The 27,806-nt window shown below is 41.3% G+C and overlaps 1 protein-coding gene across 1 annotated transcript; it reads right to left on the bottom strand.

Moving 5' to 3' along the window:
• On the bottom strand, window positions 1-24,720 carry melk (maternal embryonic leucine zipper kinase). The gene is made up of 18 exons (XM_037532761.1): window positions 24,572-24,720; window positions 23,346-23,428; window positions 23,165-23,250; window positions 21,691-21,807; window positions 20,192-20,335; window positions 19,999-20,067; window positions 19,051-19,143; window positions 17,991-18,089; window positions 17,290-17,358; window positions 17,080-17,178; window positions 14,169-14,255; window positions 12,818-12,946; window positions 12,049-12,213; window positions 9,556-9,826; window positions 5,174-5,258; window positions 3,935-4,094; window positions 2,137-2,240; window positions 1-1,149 (listed from the first exon to the last, which is right to left on the bottom strand). The coding sequence occupies exons 2-18, from the start codon at window positions 23,407-23,409 to the stop codon at window positions 972-974; spliced, it is 2,019 nt and encodes a 672-aa protein (XP_037388658.1). The 5' UTR covers window positions 23,410-23,428; window positions 24,572-24,720; the 3' UTR covers window positions 1-971.
• Between the last annotated feature and the right edge of the window lie 3,086 nt (window positions 24,721-27,806).

Below are 27,806 nucleotides of genomic sequence, written 5' to 3' on the forward strand. Positions count from 1 at the left end.
AAGTCTATAAATACGACACGTTTATTAATGCTTATAAAACACGATCAATGTTTTAACAATACTGTACAACCAAGAAACATGATTTGGTAACTGATATTCAAGGCTGGCATTGAAATTCAGTAAACATACGCATTTCCAGCACTTCATCACCATTTCTCATTTGTGCAGCAACCGTTTTTGATTTATAATTAAAAAGAATGGATTGTGGAGAAATCAGAACTGAATTCAAGGCATTAATACTTTTAAAATTAGGATGCAACCATCATTCAAAAACCCATTCAGAAATGAATGTTACATAAAAATGAATTTCTCCTTGCTGTTTCTACATGTTCAGTCCTAAACCCTTCAAAAGCATCAGCCATGTACTATAGACACATCTGAATTTATGTATCTTACATCAATGAAGACAAATTATACACAGATTACACAACTAGCTTAAAATGACACTTTTCATAAAACTGCTTTATTTTGCTACAAATCTTACTGTTAATATTAACATAAAACTGGACTGTAGACAAGCAAACATGCTGAAAGGTAAAGTAATATACATGTAAGAAGAGAGGATGCAAGAACAGAGTAAAATGAACAAACGACAGAAGACGTTGCTAAAATCTGCAGAAAGTAAACAGGATAAAAAGTAGTTGATTTTTAAAAGACGTTGCATTGCGTGGTTTTCCATATTTACATGAACTGGAATCCATATATTGAAAAAGTGCACGATTCATATCTATGGACAAAACAGAGAATACACTTGCATTACTCGTCTAACTGATGTAAAACAATACACACTAATACATGGCATGTAAAACAGAATGACTGTGAGACAGAAGACACTCCAATGTCAGTGGATGACCAAGTTCTGCATCCAAAACTAAATGCCAGTGAAAAATGACATTCAAGCCAGGAGCTTGTCAGACTCTGGACGAGTCAAACTCAGGAGCTGACCGCGTGGACAGACAGATCAGGTGCGGTCAGATGCTGCTCGTAGACAGGATGTCTTCCACAAGGTGTTTGTACACCCAGGCGTCTCCTTTCAGTCTCTGTCGTCGGATGCCCACCACCTCGGGCTTCTGCAGCATGCACACCTCCAGCTCAAACTGCATCGTCACCTTCCCAAAGTCTGACTGCGTACGACACTTCAGCGTGTAGCTACGAAACAATCGGAAAGACAAGATTCGGGAAAACGTTCCTTAACTGCAGTAAAAAGACACAGTCATCCAAGTCTGTTCTCAAAAGAAACCAGAGGAGAAACCCTACTGAGCCCTGAAGGATAATTCAACTGGCCCAGATTGGCAGTGTGTACGTTACACAGTACAGGCGCAGGATGAAACCAGGAGAACAACTGTCAATGAACTTTACGTTGGATTATCAAAGCCAGCAAAAATGCTTAGATTTGAACTAAAAATAAATAAAAACCACAGATTAGTCATGCAGTTCTCTGATAACTGCAATTCTGTCATGTTGCTAGAGAGCTGCTATGGTATTAGCGATTCTCTGATGTTGCTAGCTGTTTCCTATGGTGCTCCGGAATGGTTGACGGGGGAATGCTAGGCAGCCATCATGGTATTCCAGGTGGTTGCAAGGGTGTTGACAGTTGGTTCCTGTGTTATTCTGGGTGTTTGGGTTTTTTTTATTTCAACAAAAGGCCAACTGGCTCAACACGAAGGAAGGCAGGCAGGCGGGAAGGCAGGGGGGAAGGCAGGCGGGAAGGCAGGCGGGAAGGCAGGCGGGAAGGCAGGCGGGAAGGCAGGCGGGAAGGCAGGAAGAAAGGCAGGAAGAAAGGCAGGAAGAAAGGCAGGAAGAAAGGCAGGCGGGAAGGAAGGCGGGAAGGAAGGCGGGAAGGAAGGCGGGAAGGAAGGCGGGAAGGCAGGCGGGAAGGAAGGCGGGAAGGCAGGCGGGAAGGAAGGCGGGAAGGCAGGCGGGAAGGCAGGCAGGAATTGAATCAAATCAATCTGTGCCTCTTGCACGCTACTCAATTCTGTCGACCCAGACTGCCCCAAAATCTGCAGACTAGCCAACCAGCAAAGACTTGGTCTGACTAAGAATCATGGTAAACGCTGCATAGTGTAACTTCAGCCCAAGGCAACGCAGGCGTGAGGAACGGTGTAAGTGTACACAAACAGTCACAACACTCACCCTTTCTGAACAAAGTCCACATTCTTCTCTGGTAAGACGCTGAGGATCTGGTTCAGCACCTGGTCTGCATTAGTCTGGCTGGTCAACGTCACGTTGTACTGTGCCTGAATTATTTGATACAGTCACTTTAATACAGAATTAAGGTTTCAGACTTTCCTAAATCAGTCCAGATGAAGCTCCAAGCTGAATGTTTTGAATCAGGACATCACTCAAATGAGCAGAAAGGCATCACATTAAGAATCATCTGCCTCCAACAGACTCTGAGCTTGAGGTTTTCTGTATTATTATGGCAAATAATTTACTAATAATTGCATCATCCAAAAGCACCAAAATCATTTTAGTACACTAAAGAGCTTCATAAAAACTTTCAAGACATTAAAAGTCTTACTGGTAATTATTTTAAACCTGCCTACATTGGGACTTTGTAACATGCATAAAAATGAAAAATGTATTTATAGAGCAAAACTAACATGTAAACAGCAAATCTCAGCAAGTCTCCTTGACACAAAATGTTCATCAAAATAGTATAAGAATTTTTTATATTTACTTTCACACCTGAAAGCACTTTTATGTTTAAAAGCAAGTCATTTTATACTTTGTACTCAAGAAGAAATGCAGACGTAGAGCTTGTACTAGACTAATGTTTTACATATCAGACATTCAATATGAGAACATACAATCAGATACAAGGGTTGTTCCCCTGGTCAAATGACAAGTTTTGCTGATTTAAGTGAAAATAAGTTACACTATTCCCTACAGAGAACACACTTCTGTACACTTTAATGCACAATTACTGATTATTTGCTCAATTTAACATATAGGACAAAAAAAAAAAAAAAATAAAACACGGCCTGTGCGAAAGTTATGGCACATTATATATTTACATTACATTTTTACCCAAATATGTTAAATGTGAATAAATAGAAATTGTGCACTAAAAGTTGAAGAAACACACTACATTTAGTAGTTTGATCCCTGTAGATGAAGAGTTCACTTTTCTGTCTGTCACAATGTAAATTGACCTATAACACATTTAATGCCCTATCGCGATTACAGCAGAAGTGCATACACTTTCCAGTGTTGCTTATAAAGGCGTTATTCAATGCTTATGCATGTGTTATTAGGTGACGATTTCGGTAGTCTTCAAAACCAACTGTGCACTCCCTTAATACGCAGGTTTACCGTAAGTGCTTCAAAAGTCACATACAGACAAATACTGAGTTTCATAAAAAACACTGAGGAGCCGACGAGACCTGAGAAAAGTCAGACAGAAAAAAGGCAGGACTGAAAATGAAAACAAAAACTAATAAGCCAGTAAGTAAAAAATAAACAAATGGCAATAAATGATGATCAATAATTATAATAACATTAAGAAGAAAAAGAACAAATTATGAAGAAAATAAAGCATTAAGCAAGACTTAATATAAAAAAATGAATCTACACGACTGTCCTCTTCGCACTGTTGTAGTGAACCAGCTAAAACATGTCTGTTTCATGAACTGGAGCCAAGAGGCTATGTAGGCAATATCTACCCACCAATTAGCATCTTGCTAAATGCCTGCCTAATCATCAGACACACACCTCAGATGTGCTCATGTGGTTTCAGACGCTGTATAATACAGTTATTTATATAAAATGACAAAAGCAGACTGCTCAGCTGAACAGTGGACTAACTGTGTACAGGTGATTTTAGGCTAAATTACCGCTTTGCATTGGAAAGCGTTGCATGCTTGCCATGTGTGTATGCATCGCAGGCAAAGACACTGGGGGGATTAGCAACAAAGCGCTGAAATCAAACCTTTATCCTGCGCGGTCCATCCCGCAGGCCTCTCTTCTTGCTCGGGGTCAGCATGGTGATGACTTTGTCCAGGCCTCTCTCCAGACTGCCAAACACTTTCCCTGCTTTACGCTTCTGCCCGCTGTCAAGCTGGCAACCCGCCATGTCCAGAGAGCGTGACCTGAGCAACATGGGAAATGTAAAGGCTTGTGTCGCATTGTGGCAAATACCTGTGCTGTACACTAAGATGTACAGACACCTTCGCACAAACTACTCCTGCATCTGCCCACATGCAACACTGTAGAACCCCAAACGCCAACAAGTATTTCCGAAATGGGCACCAGGAGCTGAAAATGTGCTTCGTCTGTGGGTTAACAGTCAAACTTCTCTTTTCCAGGATCCACTAATATTCCCAGGACATTTAATTAACGTTTATTTTCTTGGAGTTTTCCGTGACTGGAAAATTGGTCTCCAAATTTCCAGGTTTTTCAGCATGTCTGCGAATCATGATCTTACACCCTAATAGGCAGCTGTAGCACAAGTTTACAGCGTGCTATTACTCTAAAGAAGTATTACTTGGCATGTACAGTCGTAGGCAAAAGTTTGAAGACGCCCAACATAGCTGAACTACATTTTGTTGGTATAAAAGGACCTCGGCAAATCAATCAAAAACGCTGTGCTGTTCTCTGAACCCCTTCAGAGCCGAGACCTTAACACTGGGATTAACTGAAAATGCAACCACTTTCTAAGACTGAACTTTGGGCATGCAGAAAACTCTCTCTGCAGATTTCTTTGGAAAACTGACAAAAGAGGGCAAACTATAATAAAGGCAAAGGGTGGACAATGAAAAAAAACTGAGAAGCGAGATCAGCATGTTATTTTAATTGGTTTTCTTTTGTTTTCTCAAGATCTTGTGTTAGTTGAATCAGTATCGCAGCAAAATGAATGCCATTTACTCTAAGCCTCTTTATCAGGACATGAAAATAGTCCTACCAAGGTAACGTGTGGTAATGACAACGGCTTAAATATTTCATTTGCTCTTTTGGCCTTTCATACCTTTGTGTCATTTTCTGTAAATATGTTTTTTCTTTTCTTCCTCTTGTGCTGAAAAATTTGCTGTTTTTCCCTCGAGACCATGACCAGGGTGGTCTTTGACTTCTGCACAGTAGTATAACACACTTGAACTTCCAGCCTGTTTTTCATTCACTGCCAATAACTGCACGGTTTTATCTTTACCATCACACTTTTTTCTGAGTGTACCTTCTCTCTGGACTCAAGACCAGGATCTCCACTCCTCCCTGCTGACCACTCTGCTGCTGCTCCGCTGCCCTCCTGTGGGACGATTCTACACACACACACACACACACACACACACAGGACAAACATGTGTCACTACATGCTACGCGCAACAGCCAGCAGTGGGAAAAGTGACATATACACCTGTCAGTGCGCACCTCGGGATTTGTCTCTCTCTCTCACACACTCCCTCACACACAGACACACACATACACACACGCGCTCCCTGGTGGGTTCCTGTCTGTTTCAGTGTGAGAGGAGGGAGTGTGTGACAGTAACGAGGTGGACACAGTGAATGTTGGGAAATAGAGCGGAGAGAAATCCCCTGACGCTCACTCACTCAGTTCCACTCGCCATCGGACCTCATGAGCGTCACTTTACACCCAACTTTCCAAATTCAATATCCGTTTTCCTCTGTGAAACTCAGTTTGAGAAGATTGCATAACTCAAAACAAACCGGAATGTCTGTCGGCCATCATTTCAGAGAATAAAGAGGTGTAACGATGTGCAAATTTCACACTGTATTGTTGTTGCTGCATGATAAGACACAGAATTAAAAAAGAAAAAACAACAATAAAAAAAACAAAAGCTATTTTAGACCATTTCAAGGCTTTTTTCTTGTCATTTCCACCGTTGTATTTGAAAGTCAACTAGAATAAAAGAATAATTAGCATGAATCGTTTAAAAGAAACCGTATAAACAAAAGTGCAATATTTACACTCTTAGCAAAAAGTGGTCGTTATAGTATCAAAAAAGGTTCTTTGGCTTGTAACAACAGTGGAACCCTTTCCAAAAGGGTTTTATATAAAACCATCTACAACACATTCGTCTTCAGAACCATTTCTTGATTAAAGAACCCTTATTCATGCAAAGGGTTCTTTGAGTGTTCCAGGTTCTATAGAGAATTATTTTCTTTACTTAAGAACTGAGCATTACAAGTTCGTTTACAATCTAATCTTGTTTTTCTGAGGGTCCGTTTGGAGGGGGTGGGGGGGTGGGGGGGTCTATGACCAAAGAGACGAACAAACATTTGGGACTCTAGGACTGATGAGACGACAGAACAGAGGGTGGCTTTAGAACTGAAGAGACAACTGAATAGAGGAAGACTCTAGGACCGAAAAGGTGACTCAATATGGGGGGGGACTCTACAACCAAGCACAGGGGGACTATAAGACTGAAGAGCCAACTGAATAGAAGAAGACTCCAGGACCGAAAAGGCAACTCCATAAAGGGGACTCGATAACCAAACATAGGGGGACTCTCGGACTCAGGAGATTATAGGGGGACTCTACTACCAAAAAGTGTTGGATCAGACACAGCAGTGCTGCTGGAGTTTTTAAACACCTCCGTGTCGCTGCTGGACTGAGAATAGTCCACCAACCAAAAATATCCAGCCCACAGCGTCCTGTGGGCAGCGTCCTGTGGGCAGCGTCCTGTGGGCAGCGTCCTGTGGGCAGTGTCCTGTGGGCAGTGTCCTGTGGGCAGTGTCCTGTGGGCAGTGTCCTGTGGGCAGTGTCCTGTGACCACTGATGAAGGACCAGAGGATGACCAACACAAACTGCAGCAGCAGATGAGCTGTTGTCTCTACTTCTATAAGGACTAATAAGGTAGGAGTGTCTAATAGAGTGGACAGTGAGTGGACAGTGTTTAAAAACTCCAGCAGCAGTGCCGTGTCTGATCCACTCGTATCAACACAACACACACTAACACACCATCACCACCACATCAGTGTTACTGTAGTGCTGAAAATGATTCACCACCAAATAGTAGGGAGGTACAATACTACCTGCTCTGTGAGGGTCCATGGGCGTCCTGACCACTGACAAACAGGGTAAAAGTGGGCTAGCAAAGTACCAGAGAAACAGATGGACTACAGTCTGTAACTGTAGAACTACAGAGTGCAGCTATACAGTAAGTGGAGCTGATAAAGTGGACAGTGAGCGCAGAAACAAGGTCATAATGTTATGCCTGCTCCGTGTGTTTGTGTGTGTATTTTAATTTTTTTAATTTTACGCATGCTTTGGAATAAACTTACTAAACATAACATACTGCTGCTCCATTTAAGGTGGAACGAACACATCCGAATAGGTAGCTGGAGAATAGGTAGCCAACTTCATAAACATAAAATATAAGGTAAAACTAAATAACAAATATGTAAATATATATTATAAACAATAACACTTAAAAACACAACAATCCCTGGAGAAGTTCTCGTCATGAGCAGTGCTTATGAATCAGCCCTCTAACGTTCCTTGTAGAAATAGTGAAATAGTTTCACACAGCCAACTTTATTCCACCCACTGCTGATCTCCTGCCACTTCAACGGATTGAACGTTGCCTATACTGACTGACTATATGAACTCTATTTATTTTTGATTAGCCCTCAAATCATTTGGAATGTGTTCAAACTTTGGCACTTTGCTGTGCTCCTATTTAATCTTTCTTCTGGCCTATTTTCACTTTTGGCTGAAATTTTAGTGGGTCACTATAAAAAAATATCTAAAAAATATTATTTGGCAAAAATGCATTTAAAAGGTGTGTAGAAGTGACAATTAAAAATAAGCATTATCATCATGCACGCTGCCAATTAATCACCCTCATTTATCAAAAAGGTACATTTTTTTTAAAGAACAAGCAACTGAGCTTAATCAAGTAATCATAACGGCTCAAGACACACTAGAAGAAAGACCACTGACTGACAACGTGAATTGCTGGCTATTACCTAAGAACGTAATCAAATTAGACAGCAGGTGCGTACATTTAAAAGGGAGGCAGTTAATATGTTCAAGTTATAGCCACATTAGAGAGAGAGTGAGAGAGAGCGAGAGAGAGCGAGAGAGCGAGAGAGCGAGAATAATAAAAACATAGCATCTCAAGAGAGCTGATATCTCCCACCGTATTAATAACCAGTCATTTCGTATTACCACTCCTGCTGATAAAACAACCTAATTGCTTTTGTTGTGTGATTTTTCATTTTGCTGCTTTTCTTCCTCCTCTCATAATTGGAAAACTCCAGAGCACCTCGAGATCATAACGATAATTATGACATGCAACACAATGCGGTAAATTTAGAAAAGACCACTCTTCGGCTAAATGAGATTACCGTGGAGGCAGAGTCAATGGTGGTGTGACCAGTGCAGAGTGTCAATGAGGCGCTCAGAAAATCAGTTAGAGAAGTGCGAGACAGATAAAATGATTTAGAAGAAAAGGGGGGAAAAAAGAGAATAAAGGGAGAGAGTGAAAGAGAAGAAGCTAAATAAAGAAAGAAAAGGGAAATGAAGAGAAAGAGAAAGAAAAGAGAGAAGGATTAAGTGTTTGCTACATTTGGTGAGAAAAAAGGGAGGAAAAGGGTTTCATTTCATTCCTTCTGTACTCCTCATTTGCTATTCCTGATATTTGATGATTTAAATTGAAATCTACTGAAGTCTGTTCTGAGAGAGTGAGCGAGTGGGCGAGTGAGCGAGTGGACGAGTGGGCAAGTGATCGAATGAGCGAGTGATCGAGTGAGCGAGTGAGAGAGTGGGCGAGTGATCGAGTGAGCGAGTGGGAGAGTGAGCGAGTGAGAGAGTGAGCGAGCGAGTGAGCGAGCGAGCGAGTGAGAGAGCGAGCGAGTGGGCGAGTGAGAGAGTGGGCGAGTGAGAGAGTGGGCGAGTGGGAGAGTGAGCGAGTGAGAGAGTGAGCGAGTGAGTGAGCGAGCGAGTGAGTGAGAGAGTGAGCGAGTGAGCGATCGAGTGAGTGAGAGAGTGAGCAATCGAGTGAGTGAGAGAGCGAGCGAGCGAGAGTGTGAGCGAGTGAGTGAGTGAGAGAGTGAGCGAGTGAGCGTTCGAGTGAGTGAGAGAGTGAGCGATCGAGTGAGTGAGTGAGCGAGCGAGCGAGAGAGTGAGCGAGCGAGCGAGTGAGCGAGCGAGCGAGAGAGTGAGCGAGTGAGAGAGTGAGCGATCGAGTGAGTGAGAGAGTGAGCGATCAAGTGAGTGAGAGAGTGAGAGAGTGAGCGAGTGAGAGAGCGAGAGAGTGAGCGAGTGAGAGAGTGAGCGAGTGAGTGAGCGAGAGAGTGAGTGAGAGAGTGAGCGAGTGAGAGAGTGAGCGAGTGAGAGAGCGAGAGAGCGAGCGAGCGAGCGAGCGAGTGAGAGAGTGAGTGAGAGAGTGAGCGAGTGAGAGAGCGAGAGAGCGAGAGAGTGAGCGAGCGAGAGAGTGAGCGAGCGAGCGAGCGAGAGAGTGAGCGAGTGAGTGAGCGATCGAGTGAGCGAGTGAGAGAGTGGGCGAGTGAGAGAGTGAGTTCTTTGCTGGTGGGGCACAGACAGTTTGAAGAGCTGAGCTCACAGTTCTCGGGCTCTGACCGCACTCACCTCTCTGTGTTTCAGCTGTATGTATGATGTTGTTGTTAACGGGTGTAGACTGAGCTGTTTTGTTGGGCCGTCCTTTCCTGCTGGACACTGGAGTTACAGGAGCTGGCAGAGCAAACCCGTTCCCGTCTCGACTGGACACTGTTAAATTCTCTTTATTCTCTCTGGTGCGCTCACGTTTCTCTGTGTTCCGTGGGCGTGGCTTCCTTTGGTCAATGACGGGGGACTGGCCTACCTCGCCTTGCCTCTTTTCAGATGACTGATAGGGGGGTTTCTGGGGGGGGGGGGGGGGGGGGGGGGGAGGAATAAAATTAGGCATGCACCAATATGGAATTGTCTAGTTTGATGATGGCAACTGATAAATAACATTAATACTAATAACCAAACATTTCAGGATTTTTTTTTTTTGCAATTCCAAAATACCAAAGTGAGTGTAAGACGGGTTAAAACTAGGGATGTAACTGATTAACTGATATACTGTTACTCGACAAACACCTGCTCAACCAGTGCTACCAGTTAAAACGTACATTTATTTCATTTCCAGTAAACACCAGTTTCTTTCTGAATAGGCAGGTTTATTATTCAAGTTGAGGAGCGTTTTTAAATCGCATGCATGAAGGTGCCACAGGGTATTCTATCTAAGAGATCTACTAAGCTGCAGCTTAAACAGTGGTGGTGAGGACCACTTTCTGAGCTAGCACCGATCATCTACTGGCATCTACTTTGTATGCTTTAATGTAGTCAAGAGATGAGTGGTAAACAACTCCAGTATACAGAAGATTCAGTAGCTCATCGTTATATGTTCCAGTTATTTTGTCACCTTTCTAGCCCCTCAGTTTGAACAAAACCTGGTTCTGATGTAGTGAAGGTTTAATATGTTTGTGGGCTGATTGCTTCATGTACACACTGATGCCTGCCCTACCTGCCAGTCCTATATTCCATGGTTCATATAAGCACTACTTTTTTAATATCTTGTTGCATTAATACAGAATTCAGTTGCTGTGTGAGCGCTTTGGTGTGCGTATATGAAGTATTTTACTACTGCTGAGAACATGGCTCAGCCACAGATTTAAGGACTAAAGCTACCTATATAATAACTATAAAAATTGTGGCCCTTCGAGTGCCAAGCCATTTTACCATATTTAAGCTCAGTGTATCAACTTCTGACTGCAGTTTATAAGTTTTGCAAGTCTGCAGAACCTAAACATTTACATTTATGGCATTTGGCTGACGCTCTAATCCAGGGCGACTTACAATTTGATCTTTTTTTTTTTTTTACACAAGTAGGCGAAGGTGGTGTTAGGAGTCTTGCCCAAGGACTCTTATTGGTATAACGTAGGGTGCTGACCCAGGTGGGGATTGAACCCCAGTCTGCAGTGTAGAAGGCAGAGGTGTTACCCACTACACTAACCAGACATAGGGATCATCTACACATCTCTGGGAAACAGCATTACACAAAAACCTGAAAATTATTATTAAAATGTATTTCTTTAAATTTGAGCACGTCGAAATGCGAAATCTCTTGAAACACAACATGTATGACTGCTGACAGGTTTTATGAAGCTCTGAATAAACCTGGAGCCCACACATGATTTTTTTTTCTTCTTCAAGAAACAGTGTAGATGTATTGACATGGTCTTCACAGATGCTCTTTATATGGGCCAATAGGGGGCACTAGAATCTTCTTTCCTCCCTCTGCAGTCTGCAGGGTTAGGTAGTTTGAAAATGAGGATATACTGCTGGATAAGATTGGACATCCCTGGATTAGACTACTGAAAGAAATGTAGAGAATCCATTCAGAACTCGTCTTCTCCACTGAAGTCTCCAGAATATGACATTTTAGCAAATTTCGCTTTGACCAAAAATAAAAAATATCACCTTTTGGCAAATATGCACACGGTCAACTTATGATAGTTGGTTATCAATATAATAAAAAAATTGAAAAAATGACTGGCTCTACCTGCCTCATATTTCAGGTCACTCATTTGTTAGCCAGAATTTTGACTATTGGCAGAAAGTCTGGCAGCTTTCTTCAGTTAGTGTTGCAAGGAATCATCCTTCTATAACAGAACTGGGGCAAAAAGCAGCCAAATTACAAAAACTGTTCTTTTTGGTTTCGTTATCTCCCCTTTCACTGTACACACTCAGAACTTTCGTTACAAGTGCAGTTTTATTGTTCTCTATTGAAACAGTGAAATGTCCACACCTCTGACATTTTCACCCTGCAGCATCAAGCTGGAACTATACTCACACAAGCCAAAAGTACAGGACTAATTATTGTTCTTCAGCTATAACTACAAAATCTCACACAGTGATGAAGGAAGTGTTTATTAGTGAATACTGTGCTGTAAATTGTTTAGTCGCATCGTGAGGGTTATAAATATAACCTTCTCAAAAGCATAACGACAGATAAAACACACAGGTGAACGCCAGTTCACTAACACAGCACAAGACAGGATGATTTTGGGCGTTTGTGTGTGTTAAGATTGCACTTACTGTGCGTGGAGTGTGTGCAGTCTGTGTGCTTTTGGGCGTTAGGGGGATCCACGCGTTGTCGTCGTCGTAGCAATCGGCAGGGAAAACCATGGAGCCCCGGTGCACACCATCATCATCATCATAGTCATCGTCATCATCCTCATTAAAATGCAGACTCTTCTTCAACTGTGAGAAAACACACACACACACACACACACACACACACACACACACACACACACACACACACACACACACACACACGCCTCAAAATCACCGAACAGCAAAATATTCAGAGCAGAGAATCACTTTTCAGGCAGCTGTGACAGCTGTGCTAGTAAAAGACAATGAGATTTCTCAGTGAGATGAGCTGAGATTTAATGTCTTCTGTATTTCAGTGAATACTGCAATCCTACACAACCCATCAAACTGTGGAGAGATCTAGCTTTAAATACAAATCCAGTCTGCGTCATTTTGTAGCATGTTAACAAAATAACCAGCCCGTATCCTACATTTCCTCCCTTGTGTGTGTTTATGCACCCAAACCAATCATAATGCCTGGGTCTGTGCTATATACCCCACCCCTACTATAGGGTAAAGCACTGTAACACTCAGATACAGTACACCCTAAGTGAATTTTGATCATGCATAGTGTGATAACTCTGCAGATGACAATCAATTGTCTAAATGAACATGGTGGTCCAAGCTCACCAAAAAGCAGGTGGAGCTTGCTTTAAGTGTTATGTGAACAGTTAATCCAGTATGACGGTGTAAATGAAGGTAATCGTACCTGTATTTCTTGCAGAGGGGAGCAGGCAAGGTCTTGCACTGGAACGTCCACTCTGAGCCGCACTGGCCTGCCACGTTGCTTCTTAGCCAGCAGTAACAGATACATGGCTGTGGTGTGGTCATACTTCCACTAAACGCACACAAAGACTTGAATTAATCTCAAAATAGACGGGAATTACATCTCTGTGGAAAAAAGACTAACATAGAATGCTTATTAAAAATATTTTTTAAAAGTCTATTTTAACCATAATGCCCAATCGCGGAACTCTTGATTGAACCAGTTACTATTAAACGGGATTGTCCCTGGTAGAAAAAAGGAGAACGGTGGAGTTCTTCAGCATGATCTGGTTAGTAATGCTTTACTGCCATCTAGTGGTCCATAAATATCAGGGAAAACAGTTTTGGAGGCATTTGGAGTAAAATGAGGTGCACAGTTAGATTTTGGGCACAACTATTCATTGCCATCTTCTGAGTAATAGTGAAGAAATCAAACCCATATGGATTCAGTCTAGTTAGAAATAAATAAGGCCTTACTGCACAACGCAGCTGACTGTCTCAAACACATCGACAACTTTCTACCGTTTAACGAAAACAACGGTTGTGGTTAAATCATTTCCAATGTAGTTGAGAAGAATTTTTATAACTATGCATTCAATACAGTGTCGAAACCTATTTGGAATGGTAGGGCAACAGTCCAAAGCCTCCGGCCAAAATATCTGAACTGAAGAGCTCACTAGCTAAAACAGAAGAACAGGTGCCAGCATTTGCAATTTCATCAGCCCTTCTCAGATCTGGCCTCTATGGGAGTGTAACCAGAAGGTAGCCACTTCCAGGAACAGCTAACAAAGGCATACCCGGAATTTCGACATACATGACTTCGCAAAAAAGTGAGACTAAACATATTTAAGAAGAAGATAACACTGAAGACTCTTTATTAACTAAATATAAGCCACAATTCTCAGTATTCAGTTCTTAGTAGAGCTGAATGATTAGAAGAAAACAGCTTTCTACAAAATAAAGTCAAGGCCTGGTTTTTGACCAAGAACACCAGGAAATCCAGTTCCTCTAGCTTGAAGCTTGAACACTTAATGTAGTGCACCAGCCGACTTGTTAGTTGCAGTTGTGATGTCACATTTGGTTACTTCTTATAAGTTCTGTTATTGGGTTATAAGCCCCCAAGCTACGACCAAAAAAATTGCAACTCGTGTGATTTTCATGGAAAAACGGTTCATCTTTCAGCCCTTATGTCTACATTTTATGCCTTTATTACACCGGATCTGTTGTAAATGGGACCCATGTGTAAAAGGGACCCTCTGGAGGTGCTGCATGTTTGCGAATTGCACTGATTTTACCTCTGACACCAGCTGGACGGTTCTCTGCTTGGACTGTTTGAACGACACAGCCATCTCAGTGATGCAGTCTTCATCTATGTGACCCAACTGACACAAACAGACACACATAAGTACAGATCCACAGGTCATTAAGGTCATTACTCTACAAAGACTTTACATACATAGTACTTGCATGCAGTAATCTACTGATTATTCTATTTATCAAGAAATCTACTTTTTCAAAAAGCTCAAACAAAAATAGACGCAACTGAACAACGAAGAACCACGTACTGTGTCTCAAAGATTCCAATGTTCAGGAAAAAGAAAAAGTAGGAAGGTTTTAAAAAGGCTGGATTAAAAGTATATTTAAAGACACTGTGGTTAAAAAAAAAAAAAAAAAAAAAGTATATGCAGTACTTTGCAAAAGTGAGACCAAATATATTTAAAAGAACATGACACGCATGACTTATTAACTAAATATAATATCCCATTTTTCAGTATTTAGTATGTCTACACTTTGCCTTTACACAACCTGCAGGAATGTTTTTCCACACCTCCAAAGTTCAGTCTTAAAAGTTGGTTGCATTCCCTCCTTCTCATGATCCGAGTAATCCCAAACACATTGAGTGATGGTGAGGTCTGGACTCGGTGGTCAGTCCGTTGTTCTGAGAATAGCAGCAGCATTTGTTTGATTTCCCCAATTACTACTTTGTTTATTTCAGCTACACATCCTTTCATAGTGCTGAGTCGTCTCCTCACAGTGGAAGGATGGACAGCAACACCTGTGGATATGAGTGGAGCTTGATTTTCTCCTGTCTCTCAAAAAGTCCTGTTTATCTGCTGGGGGACAGTTTTGAGGATCTACCAGGTCTTGCAGGAGGATGTTAGGAGTCCAGTTAATGAAATTCTTCTTTTGTTTATTTTTTTATTTATTCACTCCATTGTGCAAGTGGATTATCATCTAATCTCCTCAGAAATATTTACTGAAAAATGAATCACTTGTACTTGGCGGCTGTTTTAAATGGTTTAAATTTTAAAGGGTGGTCTCTGACCTTCGCACAGTATTGTAAATGGGTTTATTTGTATATGGGCTCTGTTTCTGCTTAAAATATACACTGGCGTCACAAAAACTGCCAACTAATCACTGCTGATTCACTGCAACGACACATTTTAATCAGCAATTTTTGTAATAATAATAAAAAGTGATTAATCGAGAGTCTTATTATTGCATTACTGACTCCTAAATACGACTACGCTACATATACTTCAATCTCAGCGATGCCCTCACATGGATGGATTCCACTGACCAAACTTAAACCTCAAAATCGAGTCTGATAACTAGTCTATGAGGAATTTTTGGAATGCAAATGTGTGGAGGCTGCAAACGCCCCCATGTACTAAACCTCATTCATGTTTAATAGCATACGCCACATCTGAGCTCATGGGTTACAGACGCAATCAATGGAAAACGTATGAAAGGTCAGCAGGAATCAATAAAGGTCTCCTGCGATGACGCTCCTACCGATTCAACAAAGCGATGCAGAGATCACTATTGGGCTCTTTTATTAAATCAATACTGCACATGAAAAACTGAAGCTTTATGAAAGCCTGAAGAACTTCAGGAACAATGGAGGACACAACATTGAATGATTTCAACATTAATGATTCATTACTGTCATGACCCCGTCCTCTCCTGAGTACTGACACCTTCTCACAATAACCACAGGTATTACTCTGTGTGTAGATTTACTTCTTGGTTTGGTTTGGCTTTTTTAATGTTGTTCACATTTTTGGTATAAAATTAAAAATTAAGGAATTTCAGGAATGGCACTTTCGCTCCTACTGGTAAATTGGATCAAAATGTCATAATTACAACAGGCTCAGGGTTTTCTAACCGATAATCTGTGTAAAAAAATAAATTAATTAAAAAAATAAATCAAAATGGCATGTAAGGCACTGTGCAGAAGTCAGAGACCACCCTTCATTTATTCAATTTCCAGCCAAGGCAGTCGTTAAGGTCTTCAGTTTTCAGTAGGTTTTTCTGAGAAAATGAGAAACACCAAGGAAAATATAAGTTTCTAAAACATCCTGGGGGAAAAAAAAAAAAAAAAGCCCATACGAGACCTGGTAGACCTCCAAAACTGTCCCCATCAGATAAACAGCACGTAAAGCTTTCATTTTCGAGCAAGAGCAGAAAATCAAGCTCCACTTTTTCTTCCGATCTGAAAACATTCACAGGCGTTTCTGTTTAACTAGGCAGACAAAACAAAACTTGCAACATCTCAACATCACTGTATGTGTTTTTACTCTGACTGTGACAAGCAGAAAAAACAACCAGCTTCTAAGACTGAACTTTGGAGGTGTGGAAAAATATTCCTGAAGACTTCCCAAAAAGGGTATCCTGATAAGAATGGAAGCTGGAATACAGGTAAAATACGCAAACTAAATGCTGAAAAAATTACGTTGCTGAGGCTTTTTTCCTGATGATGAAAAATGAATAACCATTCAATATTATAAAAAATAAAACTGTTTCTGGATCAGTAATCTAATACAGAAGATCTGATTTAAAATAATAATAATAATGCATGTTAAATATTGCACTGAATGCTTTCCAGCGAGAGCATAAAATCTGTATAAATCTGTATAATAAGCCTGTAATAGGTCTTATGTGCCAACATGCAATACAGCTTATGCTGTACATTCAATATGTGGGTTCTATATTTGACTACATTACTTATGTCAAACACAAAACCTGTGCAGTACTGACTGGAATGAGGTGTAACTGCAGTGAGAAGATCAGTTTTTGATACGCTGATATCAACCTGTAGTTGTTCACCGTAGTGTTCTGCTCATTAACTATCAAGGACACATTAATATTAAAATGAATGAATGTACATCCTGTAATAACACGTATACAGAGTGTAACTGTCACCGGGCGCGTGCTGTGCCACTCCACGGGACTGCTGTAGCCCTTCATCACCCACGGATGGTCCAGCAGCTGCCTCACCGTCAAACGCCTCTTTGGTTCCACCTACAGGGCAAACATGCGAACCACAGTCGGACTCCTCAGAAGAGAAACACAGTACAGCCCAGAGATCAGTGTAAATGGTCACGCTCACTCTTACACTCTCATACTACACACCTGCATCATTTGGTTTAGGAGCAGTACGCTACCAGGAGAGAGCCAGCGGGGGTTGTCATAATGGCCTTTCTGAAGAAACACAAAGCAAAGCAAGTCACATACGCAGATCGTACTGACCTTAACAAAGAACTGTACTGTTGTTTTTTCCCCTAAACATGTAATTGACTCAATCACTGAAATGTAAACAAAGCCATTCAGAGTGGTCTGATCTAAAACGCTCAGTTCTTGAGAAACTTGCTGAGAGAACAGTTCCGAGTGGAGGTGACGGGAACCAGACATCTGCTCTAAAGGCTCCAGCTCAAGACATTACTTTAAATAAAGCTTGAGAATGTTCTGGCCTAAATATTATTCATTTTGTAATCCATTCTTGGTGGAGAGATGCATGCAAGCCACTGTGAGACAAACCGGTACCCAACAAAAACGGATCTTTTTCAGATTGACCACTATTTTACCATCATCAGCACTACATCTAAAAAACCTCAGAAGACATGTGTAGGTTCACTGGAACCTTTGAATAAATAAAATGGCTATATTTTTGCAGTAGACATCAGAGTCAGCACATTTCTCTCATCAGATGTTTACATCTTTGTTTACATCTCCACTGAATTATACAGATATTTTGAAAAATTGGAGGAGATCCCTTTTTAAAACTACTTCAAAATTACAAAGTACGAATCAGCTCAGTGAGGACTAAAACCTACTGTGATTTTTCTGTAGAGGACCATACAGTTATCGTCATCAAATGGGAGGTAGCCACAGAGAAGAGCAAACAGCAGCACACCCATACTCCAAACATCTGCCTGAAATACAGAGTAAACAAGAGAAATAAAGGTCAGGTTAAGCTGGGTGTAAACTACACTTTTGTTTTGCCCTTTTTACAATCTGAAGAGGTTCCAGTTTGGAGGGCTCGATCCATAACGGCACAGATGATCTCGTATATAAAAAAAAAGTTGATTTACTGCAGCGAGTCACACTGAAGCAGGTTCCAAAGCGCAACATTTACTCTTAGTTCTAGGTACTTAACATAATACGGAGCATCTAAGGAGACACGGTGATAACCGTTTAATAAGGTGAGGCCACAAACTAATATATTAAAGTCAGAAGTTAGGTTTGTCACCACGTGGCTTCAATATTAAAAAATAATCATGTCACCTTAAGACAGGCATGTCAAACTGGGGACCTTCTGGGCCAAACTGCTGTGAACATTAGCGTTTACCCTCATCTACCGCTCTAAACGCAGCTAATGAAGTCCTTGCTATTTACTAAGCTGAATTGGGAGTGTCTAATGAGGCAGTGTGCTGAAGTCTGCAGTGTTTTGGCCTGTGAAGTCTGTAGCCTACCACATGTGCCTTAGGGGCTCCGTAAGATGAACATAATGTCATCTAAAATGAGTAGAGGGTAGAGAAGCAGCATCAAAGTACATAGCAGAGAAAACTAACAGGCAGTTTAATAAATCTCTCCATCTCTCCCTCTCTCTCTCTCTCTCTCTCTCTCTCTCTCTCTCTCTCTCTCTCTCTCTCTCTCTCTCTCCTGTAAACAGAAGAAAACTGACTATTGGGACACGCGACCACACATTTCTTAGAGAAACATGAACCTCAACTTCTCAAAATATGCACTGTTCAACAGTAAATTTGTCCCAAAACAGCGATTATTGCTATCTGGGCTTCACCACTGAGTTACTCGTCAATTATTAACGATATCCAATTACATCACCCTATCGCCCAGGCCCAGTAAAAAAGGAAATTAAAAATTTATTCTTACCTCAGAACCAATATATGACTTGCCCTGGATGAGTTCTGGAGCTGCGTAGGCTGGGCTTCCACAGCAGGTCATCAGTTCATAACCCAAACCGCCCTACAGCACAACATAGTATTTTAAAAAGCCAAATGTCTCAATAATCCAAGAATGCTTTCATTAACCAGTACCAGTAAGTATTGGGTAAGTCCATTTAAAACCATTGTGTGGTTTAATGCACTAAAAAATAAGCAAATTCATTTTATAATCATTTTCCAATATCTGTGTATCCCTTAGAACTAAACAGAGTGTAAAAATGATATGTATATGAGCTCTGTTCTGATTGGCTGCCCTGTACTATGCCTTAAGTCGCAGTCACACCAAATGTGAGTAAAATCTGCCTGGTGAAAAGCCACATTAATTGAATGGTGAAGGACGCAAGAACGCAAAACAATTATTTGTGAGCGGTAGTGAATTTTGAGATGATCTGTGTGAACTTTAACCGCATCGATTTGCGAATCTCAGGAATGCCAGCCAGTAGAAAACAAGAGGGTGAGCTTTGGCATCTTCTTTGTGAAAAATGCTAAACAGAGTCAACATATTGTCACTTTATAACCAGATAATGAACTACACATTCCCTCCAAAAAAGCAGTCCAGGCTGAAACACGGCTTGTAACTTTCATGCAAATTGGCAGAGCTAAACTGCTGCAGGCTGAACAGGCGGCTCTTTGGAAAATAATCTAAATAAAGTTGGTTTTTGTGAGATCGAGAAAACAACAGACTCAAAAGGAGCTGGTTTTGCAGCCGAGTTTCCGTATATGGTCTGTATGGACTGGGGAGCGACTGACTTTTTAAATAATCCTAACACACGTCGTCAGTCTCTTATTTCTGACGTTTAAAATGCCTATACGTTAGCTACGCCTTGCCTGGCTGTTAATCAGGAGTACGCACCAAAGCCTAAAGATGAAAACAAACCTTTGGTTTGGCGCAGAGGCCAAAATCAATCAACTTCAGGTTGTGATCTTCGTCAATCAGCAAGTTTTCCTAAGGGTAATACGAGTACAGACAAGCATTACATCCAAGAAAAAGCATTCTTCAAAAAAAAATGAATAAATAAATCCATTTTTAAAATGCAGTAAGCTCCAACATGGAGATCGGGCTGACATACCGGCTTGAGGTCACGGTGGGCGTACCCCTGGCTGTGGACGTAGGCCAAAGCTGAAACGATCTGACGAAAGAACACTCGAGTCTCCTCCTCAGATAGCCGGTCTTTGGCTACAATATAATCAAACAGCTCTCCTCCAGGACAGTACTGAAAAAGAGAGAAAGATAAATGTACAGTACCGTGCAAACATCTTCGGCGCCCAAAAAAACGGCATGTAAAGTTAATTAGCTGGACTTTTTTTTTTTTTTTTTAGCAAACAAATGCTTAAAGAAATGTTATCATACAAATAAACAAAAACAATAAAAATTTTTTCATGCAGAAACATTACAAAGCAAGAGGAGACAGTGGACTGGTGGAAAAACAACACGTCTGTGTCCGGAGAAAGTCCCACCCTTTAAAGAACCCATATTCCACATCTTTAGTCATAAGTCCACTTACTCTGTTTTATGATCCAAAAATAGTGATAATTCATTTTCCCACTTCTCTTTATCGCACTGAATAAAACAATCTTTTTTGTGATTGCGCCTGTAAGGCTGGTATATGCAAATGAGCTGTGTTCTGGTTGGCAGCCCTGTATTGTGCTGAATAAAAGCAGAAAAACTCCCTGCAAGTCCAGTGTAAACTGGCAGAGCTCAGGTGCTACAGGCTGCATAGGCAGATGTTTCAAAATGAATAGGTTTTCTACATTAAAAAACAATGAATTTAAAACAGGCTGGCTTTGCATCTTAGTCTTCATATATGGACTAATCAATACCTGTTCATCTCCTTAATTAAATATAAATATTTTTTAAGTTTGTACAGTTGTGCTACTAAGGGAATGGAGCAAAACCATGCGATGGTTAGAATGCAGCAGAAGTCAGGAACCAAGCTTGTGCTCTTCTAACTGTATTCTCCTACCCAACATCCATACCAATAACTTGACAGAACAGAAAACAAAAAATGGTTACCTTTTCTGAATGTTTATTTGTATTCATTCTAATATTATTGACTATTTTTAATGAAATAAAACGAACGCACTTACTGCCAAGAAGTAGTTTTAAACAAGACTCTGGCACAGTACTGTAACTGTCAATATCAGCCCCGCCTTAATCAGGTCTGGTGGCTTTACAAATACAAATATTTGGATTTTTGTACAACCCAATTTTGCCTTTCAAAAAAGGAGACAGACGAATACCAATGCCACATATTTCACTTTAGAATAGTTCCACAATGCAGACATTTAAGCTTGTTGCAGGATAACGTCCTTTGGCAGAGATGTAAATAGAGCACAATGATGGAAAGAATCAGAACTGTATCAGACGCATCACAACCCACATCATCTAATAAATTAGATTTAGCTCCAATGCAGATCACTGGAAAAGGTTCGGGACAGACCTAAAGATGTACGCAAGTATTATAGACAGGACGGACACGGATGGCTGGGCACGCTGTACTGCACTATACAGGCAATAACACTGTAAACCACATGACGACTAACCGACCAAGTCAAAACACACACGTACCTCAAGCACCATGTATATCTTGCTGTTCGTCTCAATGACATGATAAAGGCGACACACGTGCTGATGGCTGAGGTTCTTCATAGCTTCAATCTCCGTCTTTACACGAGGCAGGTCATCCTACAGAGTCATAACAGATCACTTTACAACACCGACTGATCTTAAAACATTCAAAAGTACTATTACTGCGTTCCACCAAGAGAAACAAGGGTTTGTGAACTGCTACTAAAAACAGTAGCAGGAGTGAAGAATAGTAGACACTCATAGATATAGAGTTCAAGCATTTCAGCCAGGTGTATAAAATCAAGCATAGATCCATGAAGTCTCCATAGACAAAACACTGGCAGGATGTCGCCTTTGCCCAAAGTCATTTCGTGAAATTTGTGCTCTGCTAAATCTGCCCTGGCCAACTGTAAGTGCTATTATTGTGAAATAGAAGCATTTAGGAGCAACAACAGCTCAGCCACAAAGCAGTAGACCCTGCAAAGTCACAAAGCATGAAAATCACCAATTTGCTGTTGTTTCAATCACTACAGAGTTTCAAACAGCCTCTGGAAGCAATATTAGCACAACAGCTGTGCATTGTGAGCTTATGAAAATGGGTTTCCATGGCAAAGCAGCTGCATATAAGCTTAAGATGATTATGTGCAATGCCAAGAGTCTGCTGGAGTGGTGTAAAGCAACACCCCTGAGAGACAGACCTATTAAATAGCATCCATTTATTTTTAATACTTCTGTTCCTTCTTCAGCAGCTTATTTCTGTATAAACATAAAAAACTGCACTCAAAGCCTTTTTAAAATGTTCCAACTTTTCCAACTTTATAAAACTCCGTAGCCGTAATGACATTTCAGTTGTCCAATAACATCGACTGATTGTGACGACTTCCAGTTTTACAGGAACTGGCAAAAATATTGGTGATAATTGGCCAATATTAGAAACTTTTTTGGTCACAGAAACGATTGCAATCTCCCACTTGTGCCACTGGGGAACCCGATAGGAGTCACTGCTGTTTAATGATATGATGGCAATGCAGGGTAATGGTGGTAAATTTGAACAAAAAACACCATCCTAACTTTAAAAAAACCATCAAAACCTGCACCAACACCTAACCTTTAACACAAGAATAACATGTTATCAGAACTAACAAAAAAAATAAATAAAAATAAATAATTCTAGGTGTTCATATGAAGAATATGAGCCAGTGTGACAACTGAGAACTGCCAACCTTTGATAGTAAAACACTGTTTACAACTGCTGGATTATAACATTAACATCTGTAAAACCATAGCGACCAGTATGATCAGGTATCTGGCCTTAACATCTGGTCGGGCCCTAATCGTGATGCGTATTGTGCATCATAAAAACACCTTCAGGTATTGTGATGTTATATTTTTGTCATACTGTCCGGCCATAATTTACATTGAGGTTAGTTTCTTAATGATAGTAAAGAGAAATAGCAAAGAAGCTCCAACTCACCCCAAGGTCTTTCTTCTCCATTATCTTGATGGCCACTTTCTCGCCTGTCAGAATGTGCCTGCCTAGTTTGACTTTAGCAAAACCGCCTGTGGGGTTAACATGGACAAGCAGGGTTATGTCAAAACACCCATTCATTTCCTTTCTCTCACATATGCAAAATATGAAGGGGGGGGGGACTTACCTGACCCAATGGTCTCATAAACCTCATAGTACTTGAGGAGCTCAGAGGTGTAGTCCACAGGCATGTTCACAAACAGCTTACACCTGCAACACACAAGGATTTAGTAGATGCTCAGGAATGCGTTATTTACACTAGAGCCTGGCGGATAAACTGGCCTATGATATCGGAGAACATGCAAACTCCACACAGAGAGGACCCCTGTCTCCCAGCCAGGGAATCGAACCCGGGCCCCCTCGCTGTGAGGCGACAGCGCTACCCACTGTGCCGCCTGGTTAAAATAACGCAAATGGTCTGGTTTTTTTTTTTAGATATATGATAAAAACTGATGGAAACCCAAAGAATTCTGCGTAGTCCTGGGCAAAGTGCTTCAATACTGGAATTAAAACTTTTTGCTTTTCTCCTCTTTGAGTTCTAACATTTTATGCTTCCTTCTGAGGTCGACTCGCAATACTTGTGAGGGTATATGTTCCAAAAGCAGCCATAATTCATTTTTCCAGTCATTTTCCAACCTGTCTTTACCCCCTAGAATTAAACAAGCATTCCCACTCCGCTCACTCAGACACACACACACACACACACACACACACACACAGCTATTCCTGTAAACCTTACAATGTGCAAAGTGTGAGTCTACAGTTAAAGTGCTGAGTGCAGCAGTTAAAGGGTGTATGGTGGCAGAGAAAGGGGTCAGTGAGGTGGCAGACAGATGAGTGGGGCAATACGGCAGGTGAGTGGGGCAATACGGCAGGCGAGTGGGGCAATACGGCAGGTGAGTGGGGCAATACGGCAGGCGAGTGGGGCATTACGGCAGGCGAGTGGGGCAATACGGCAGGCGAGCGGGGCAATACGGCAGGCGAGCGGGCATTACGGCAGGCGAGTGGGGCATTACGGCAGGTGAGTGGGGCAATACGGCAGGTGAGTAAGATGCTAGAATAAACACCGGTTCGAGGCGGCAGTTGAACTTGATACTCATACACCAGGATTTGTGAAGTGCAGTTTGAAGCTGGCTTCGATATGAATATCCTGAATTATGAATATACTCAAACAATCGCTTTCAGCTTTCACTACTAAGCAGCCCCGCAAATTAGGGCTAATAACTAACGCTCCCGCCGCGTTAACGGTCAGTTTGGTCACCGTAGCGACGACACCTTCAGAGCCGCAACCGACCCGACAACTGAGCCGTTGGGCGAACCGACTCAAAGCGCCCTTACTGCCTTTCTACTCACCGCTTGTCTCCGTGAGTGAAAACCGGGTCAGCGTCGAGTTTGAAGCGGCCTATCCTCCGTCTTTAAAGTGGAAAACTAAGGGTGTTTTCACCTCGACGACACGGTCCTCCACAGCCCGACCAGCTCAGACCTCAGACCTCAGACCCCACAGAGACAGTTTGAATCTCCCACTTCATGCGGCGCGTCACGTCCTGCTTCCACTGTTATAAAATAAAAGTCCGTCTAATAACAACAAACAGCAGACAGGGTCTCTGTAAGTAATTCGGAGGAGGTAATCATTAAATTCAACAAAAGTAATACTGATAAAACGGCACCGTACTGGTTTTAAAGCGGTTTGGATAGCAGATGGTGTTTTAAAGGGGAATAGAACAGATTTTTCAAAATACCGGCATAATTCAGTGGTTGAGATGTAAACACAGTCATTCAGAGAGGTTTGATATGAAATGCTTCATTGTAGAGAAACTTACTGATTTCTTTACAGTGGTGGTGATGGGAACCAGAGGTCATGTCAGATACAGCCCTTTCACTATAAAACCACCGGTGAAGCTACACATGTTCTCTGAGTTTAAATGTGATGTTCATGATGGCAAATTGTCATAAATCTGAAAAACTATATGTTTTCTTTTGGGACTATTTTAAGTTAAGTGACACTTTTTAATCCCACAAATAACAAAATTCCACCTCCACATTTAACCCGTCCATGAAGTGAAACACCACATACACACTAGTCAGTACACACACACTAGGGGGCAGTGAGCACACTTGCCCAGAGCGGTGGGCAGCCCTATCCACGGCGCCCGGGGAGCAATTGGGGGTTAGGTGTCTTGCTCAAGGACACCTCAGTCATGTGCTGTCGGCTCTGGGGATCGAACCGGCAACCCTCCGGTCACAGGGCCGGTTCCCTAACCTCCAGCCCATGACTGCCCCATTTTGCCTTGCTGCATGTACTCCTCCACCGTGAATGGATTAAAATAAATGGATTAAAATAAATGTTATCATAAAACAGTATGTCAGACATCAGGCAGTGCATATCTAACCATTTCTTGTAATAACTTTCTGTAAGAAACCTTTAGAGGCATGAAACTCTTCAGCCATCTTGTTCCTGCTTTTTTTTACACGTTAACCAATTAATTGTGCAGAAAATGTGAAAAACTGGAAGTTTCCTTTTAACAGAATGCAAGACAGAGCATAGATAAGAGATGCAGATCATTGTTTTGTTAGCTTACTAATTGTAGCTCAATTAAAGCACCCCAGTAATTCACTCTTGAGTAGTAATAATAATAATAACAATGATAATAATAATAATAATAATAATTGCTATTATGATAACAACGAGAATGGTGGTAAAAGGGGGTGAAACATCATATTATTGTTTAATAATATTTATTATTACATAACCAAAAATCAGTAATGTTTTCAAAGCAGACATAAGTCATATTCTTTTATGAAATATTATAGGAAAACAAGAATTGTTCATGACCCAGTACATGAACTAACAAGGGAAAAAAGGGGTGAATTTTGATTTCAGGTAACATTAAATCAAATGTCAGTTAAACTGACAGTCCAGCTGAGTGACATAACTCCTTATGACCTGCCATTATAGAGCATTCACTCTCTGTCCTGCAGCTGCACCAGCAGTACCAATACTTGAGTATCAATACATTTTCTATATACATTTCCATATAAGTATAACTTTTCTGGAATATGCTACAAGTTTAACAGGAAGTTCATCTTTATTCCCATTCTTTCTTTACTTACAATTACAGTTTAATACTGACTGAAAAGGTTACCTTAAAGGCTGGTCACCCACTTCACAGACTGAAAGTAAATTCTTTATATTAAAAATGAGCAGATTGATAGAATGTGCTTCATGTCCTCAATACGGATAATAAAGCTAGTTAATCACATGGTGTATATTCGGGAATTCTGCGCTTACAATCATCAAACTTTGGCAAAGGCGAGGGCAAAGCTGGCAGCCCACTGTCTGCGTTTTCGGCCTGGACCACTGGTAGTTAAGCAGGACTTTAGACCAAACGTTATTTTACGTCACTCTTTTTTCTCCGCGCAGTCCGGTTTACTTATTCCTTCTATTATCCTTCTATAAACCAGTTTAGCAAATAATTCCACAGCAGGTTATACAGCTGTAACCATTTCAGCAGTGCCAGCGACACATTTTATATCAGGCCTAGTCACTTTCCGCTTTCAGTTGTTTAATATTTGTCCAAAATAAAAGGCTGTGCTCCCCACGACCCTGAGGGAGAAGCGGCGTAGAACATGGATGGATGGAAAAGTGTGTGCTCATTTAATGCGGTTTGAGGACAAAGTAGTGAGAACTTGCAGTACAATTATCTGGGTGGTCCAAGGGCAGACCAGCAGGGACATCTAGTCAGTGGGGTGTTGACCTGATCAAGCCAGCAGTCCGATATGAAGTCTCTGTCCAGTTAAAACCACGTACCCATTTTTCGTTTTCTACATTTTAACAGACCCGCTGCCCTTTACACTGCATAAAAACTTCATGATGAATGGACCAATAGAAGTGCTCTAAAGTCAGTTGGAACAAAAGTTGACTTACATTGAAAGGTAAGAGGATCTTTGCCTTCTGAAAAGTTAATACTTTGGTTTTTCATTGGATGGCAACAATATACTTGCTGTCTGGGCAGTTGGGTTAGTACACTTCCAAAGGGTTAAATGCATATATTTAATTCTAAAAACTTGGTTACGTGAGCTGAAGGTCAGCCTGATTATAGGATCTCCCTTTAGCAGCAGATGCAACACTCCATCTGAACCACCAATGTAAGCCACAAAAGCATAAAACATTTCGATGTATTAAAAAAACCTCATTCCTTTAAGAACCTTCTTTAAAAGGAGTACAATAGCTTTTGGGAAATCTGGACCTGTGTGTTTAAGAAAGAGGTGGAAAAGAAGCTCCAAGTTGCAGAGCTGTATTCCCACTCAAGAGCTCAGCACGGGAACTAAACTAGGTTGTGACCATGTGAGTGACCACTGCCCCACAGATGGCAGATTCCAGTCCTGGATGGCCAAGGCTTGTTCAGCAGTCGCACTTGGCCAATTAGCAAAGCTTTGAGTTTGGAATTTTAGTCCCTGCAGGGAAACACCAGCTTCAAGAACAGGGAAACAACTGGTTGCCAAGCTTTGAACCACTGCACCAAAAGCAGAAGACCTGGATCAACCGCTAGATTTGACGGCTCACCTCAGTTTAACAAGCAGGAAGCGG

The sequence above is a fragment of the Pygocentrus nattereri genome, chromosome 22 (genome assembly GCF_015220715.1).
Source record: "Pygocentrus nattereri isolate fPygNat1 chromosome 22, fPygNat1.pri, whole genome shotgun sequence".
Lineage (NCBI taxonomy): Eukaryota > Metazoa > Chordata > Actinopteri > Characiformes > Serrasalmidae > Pygocentrus > Pygocentrus nattereri.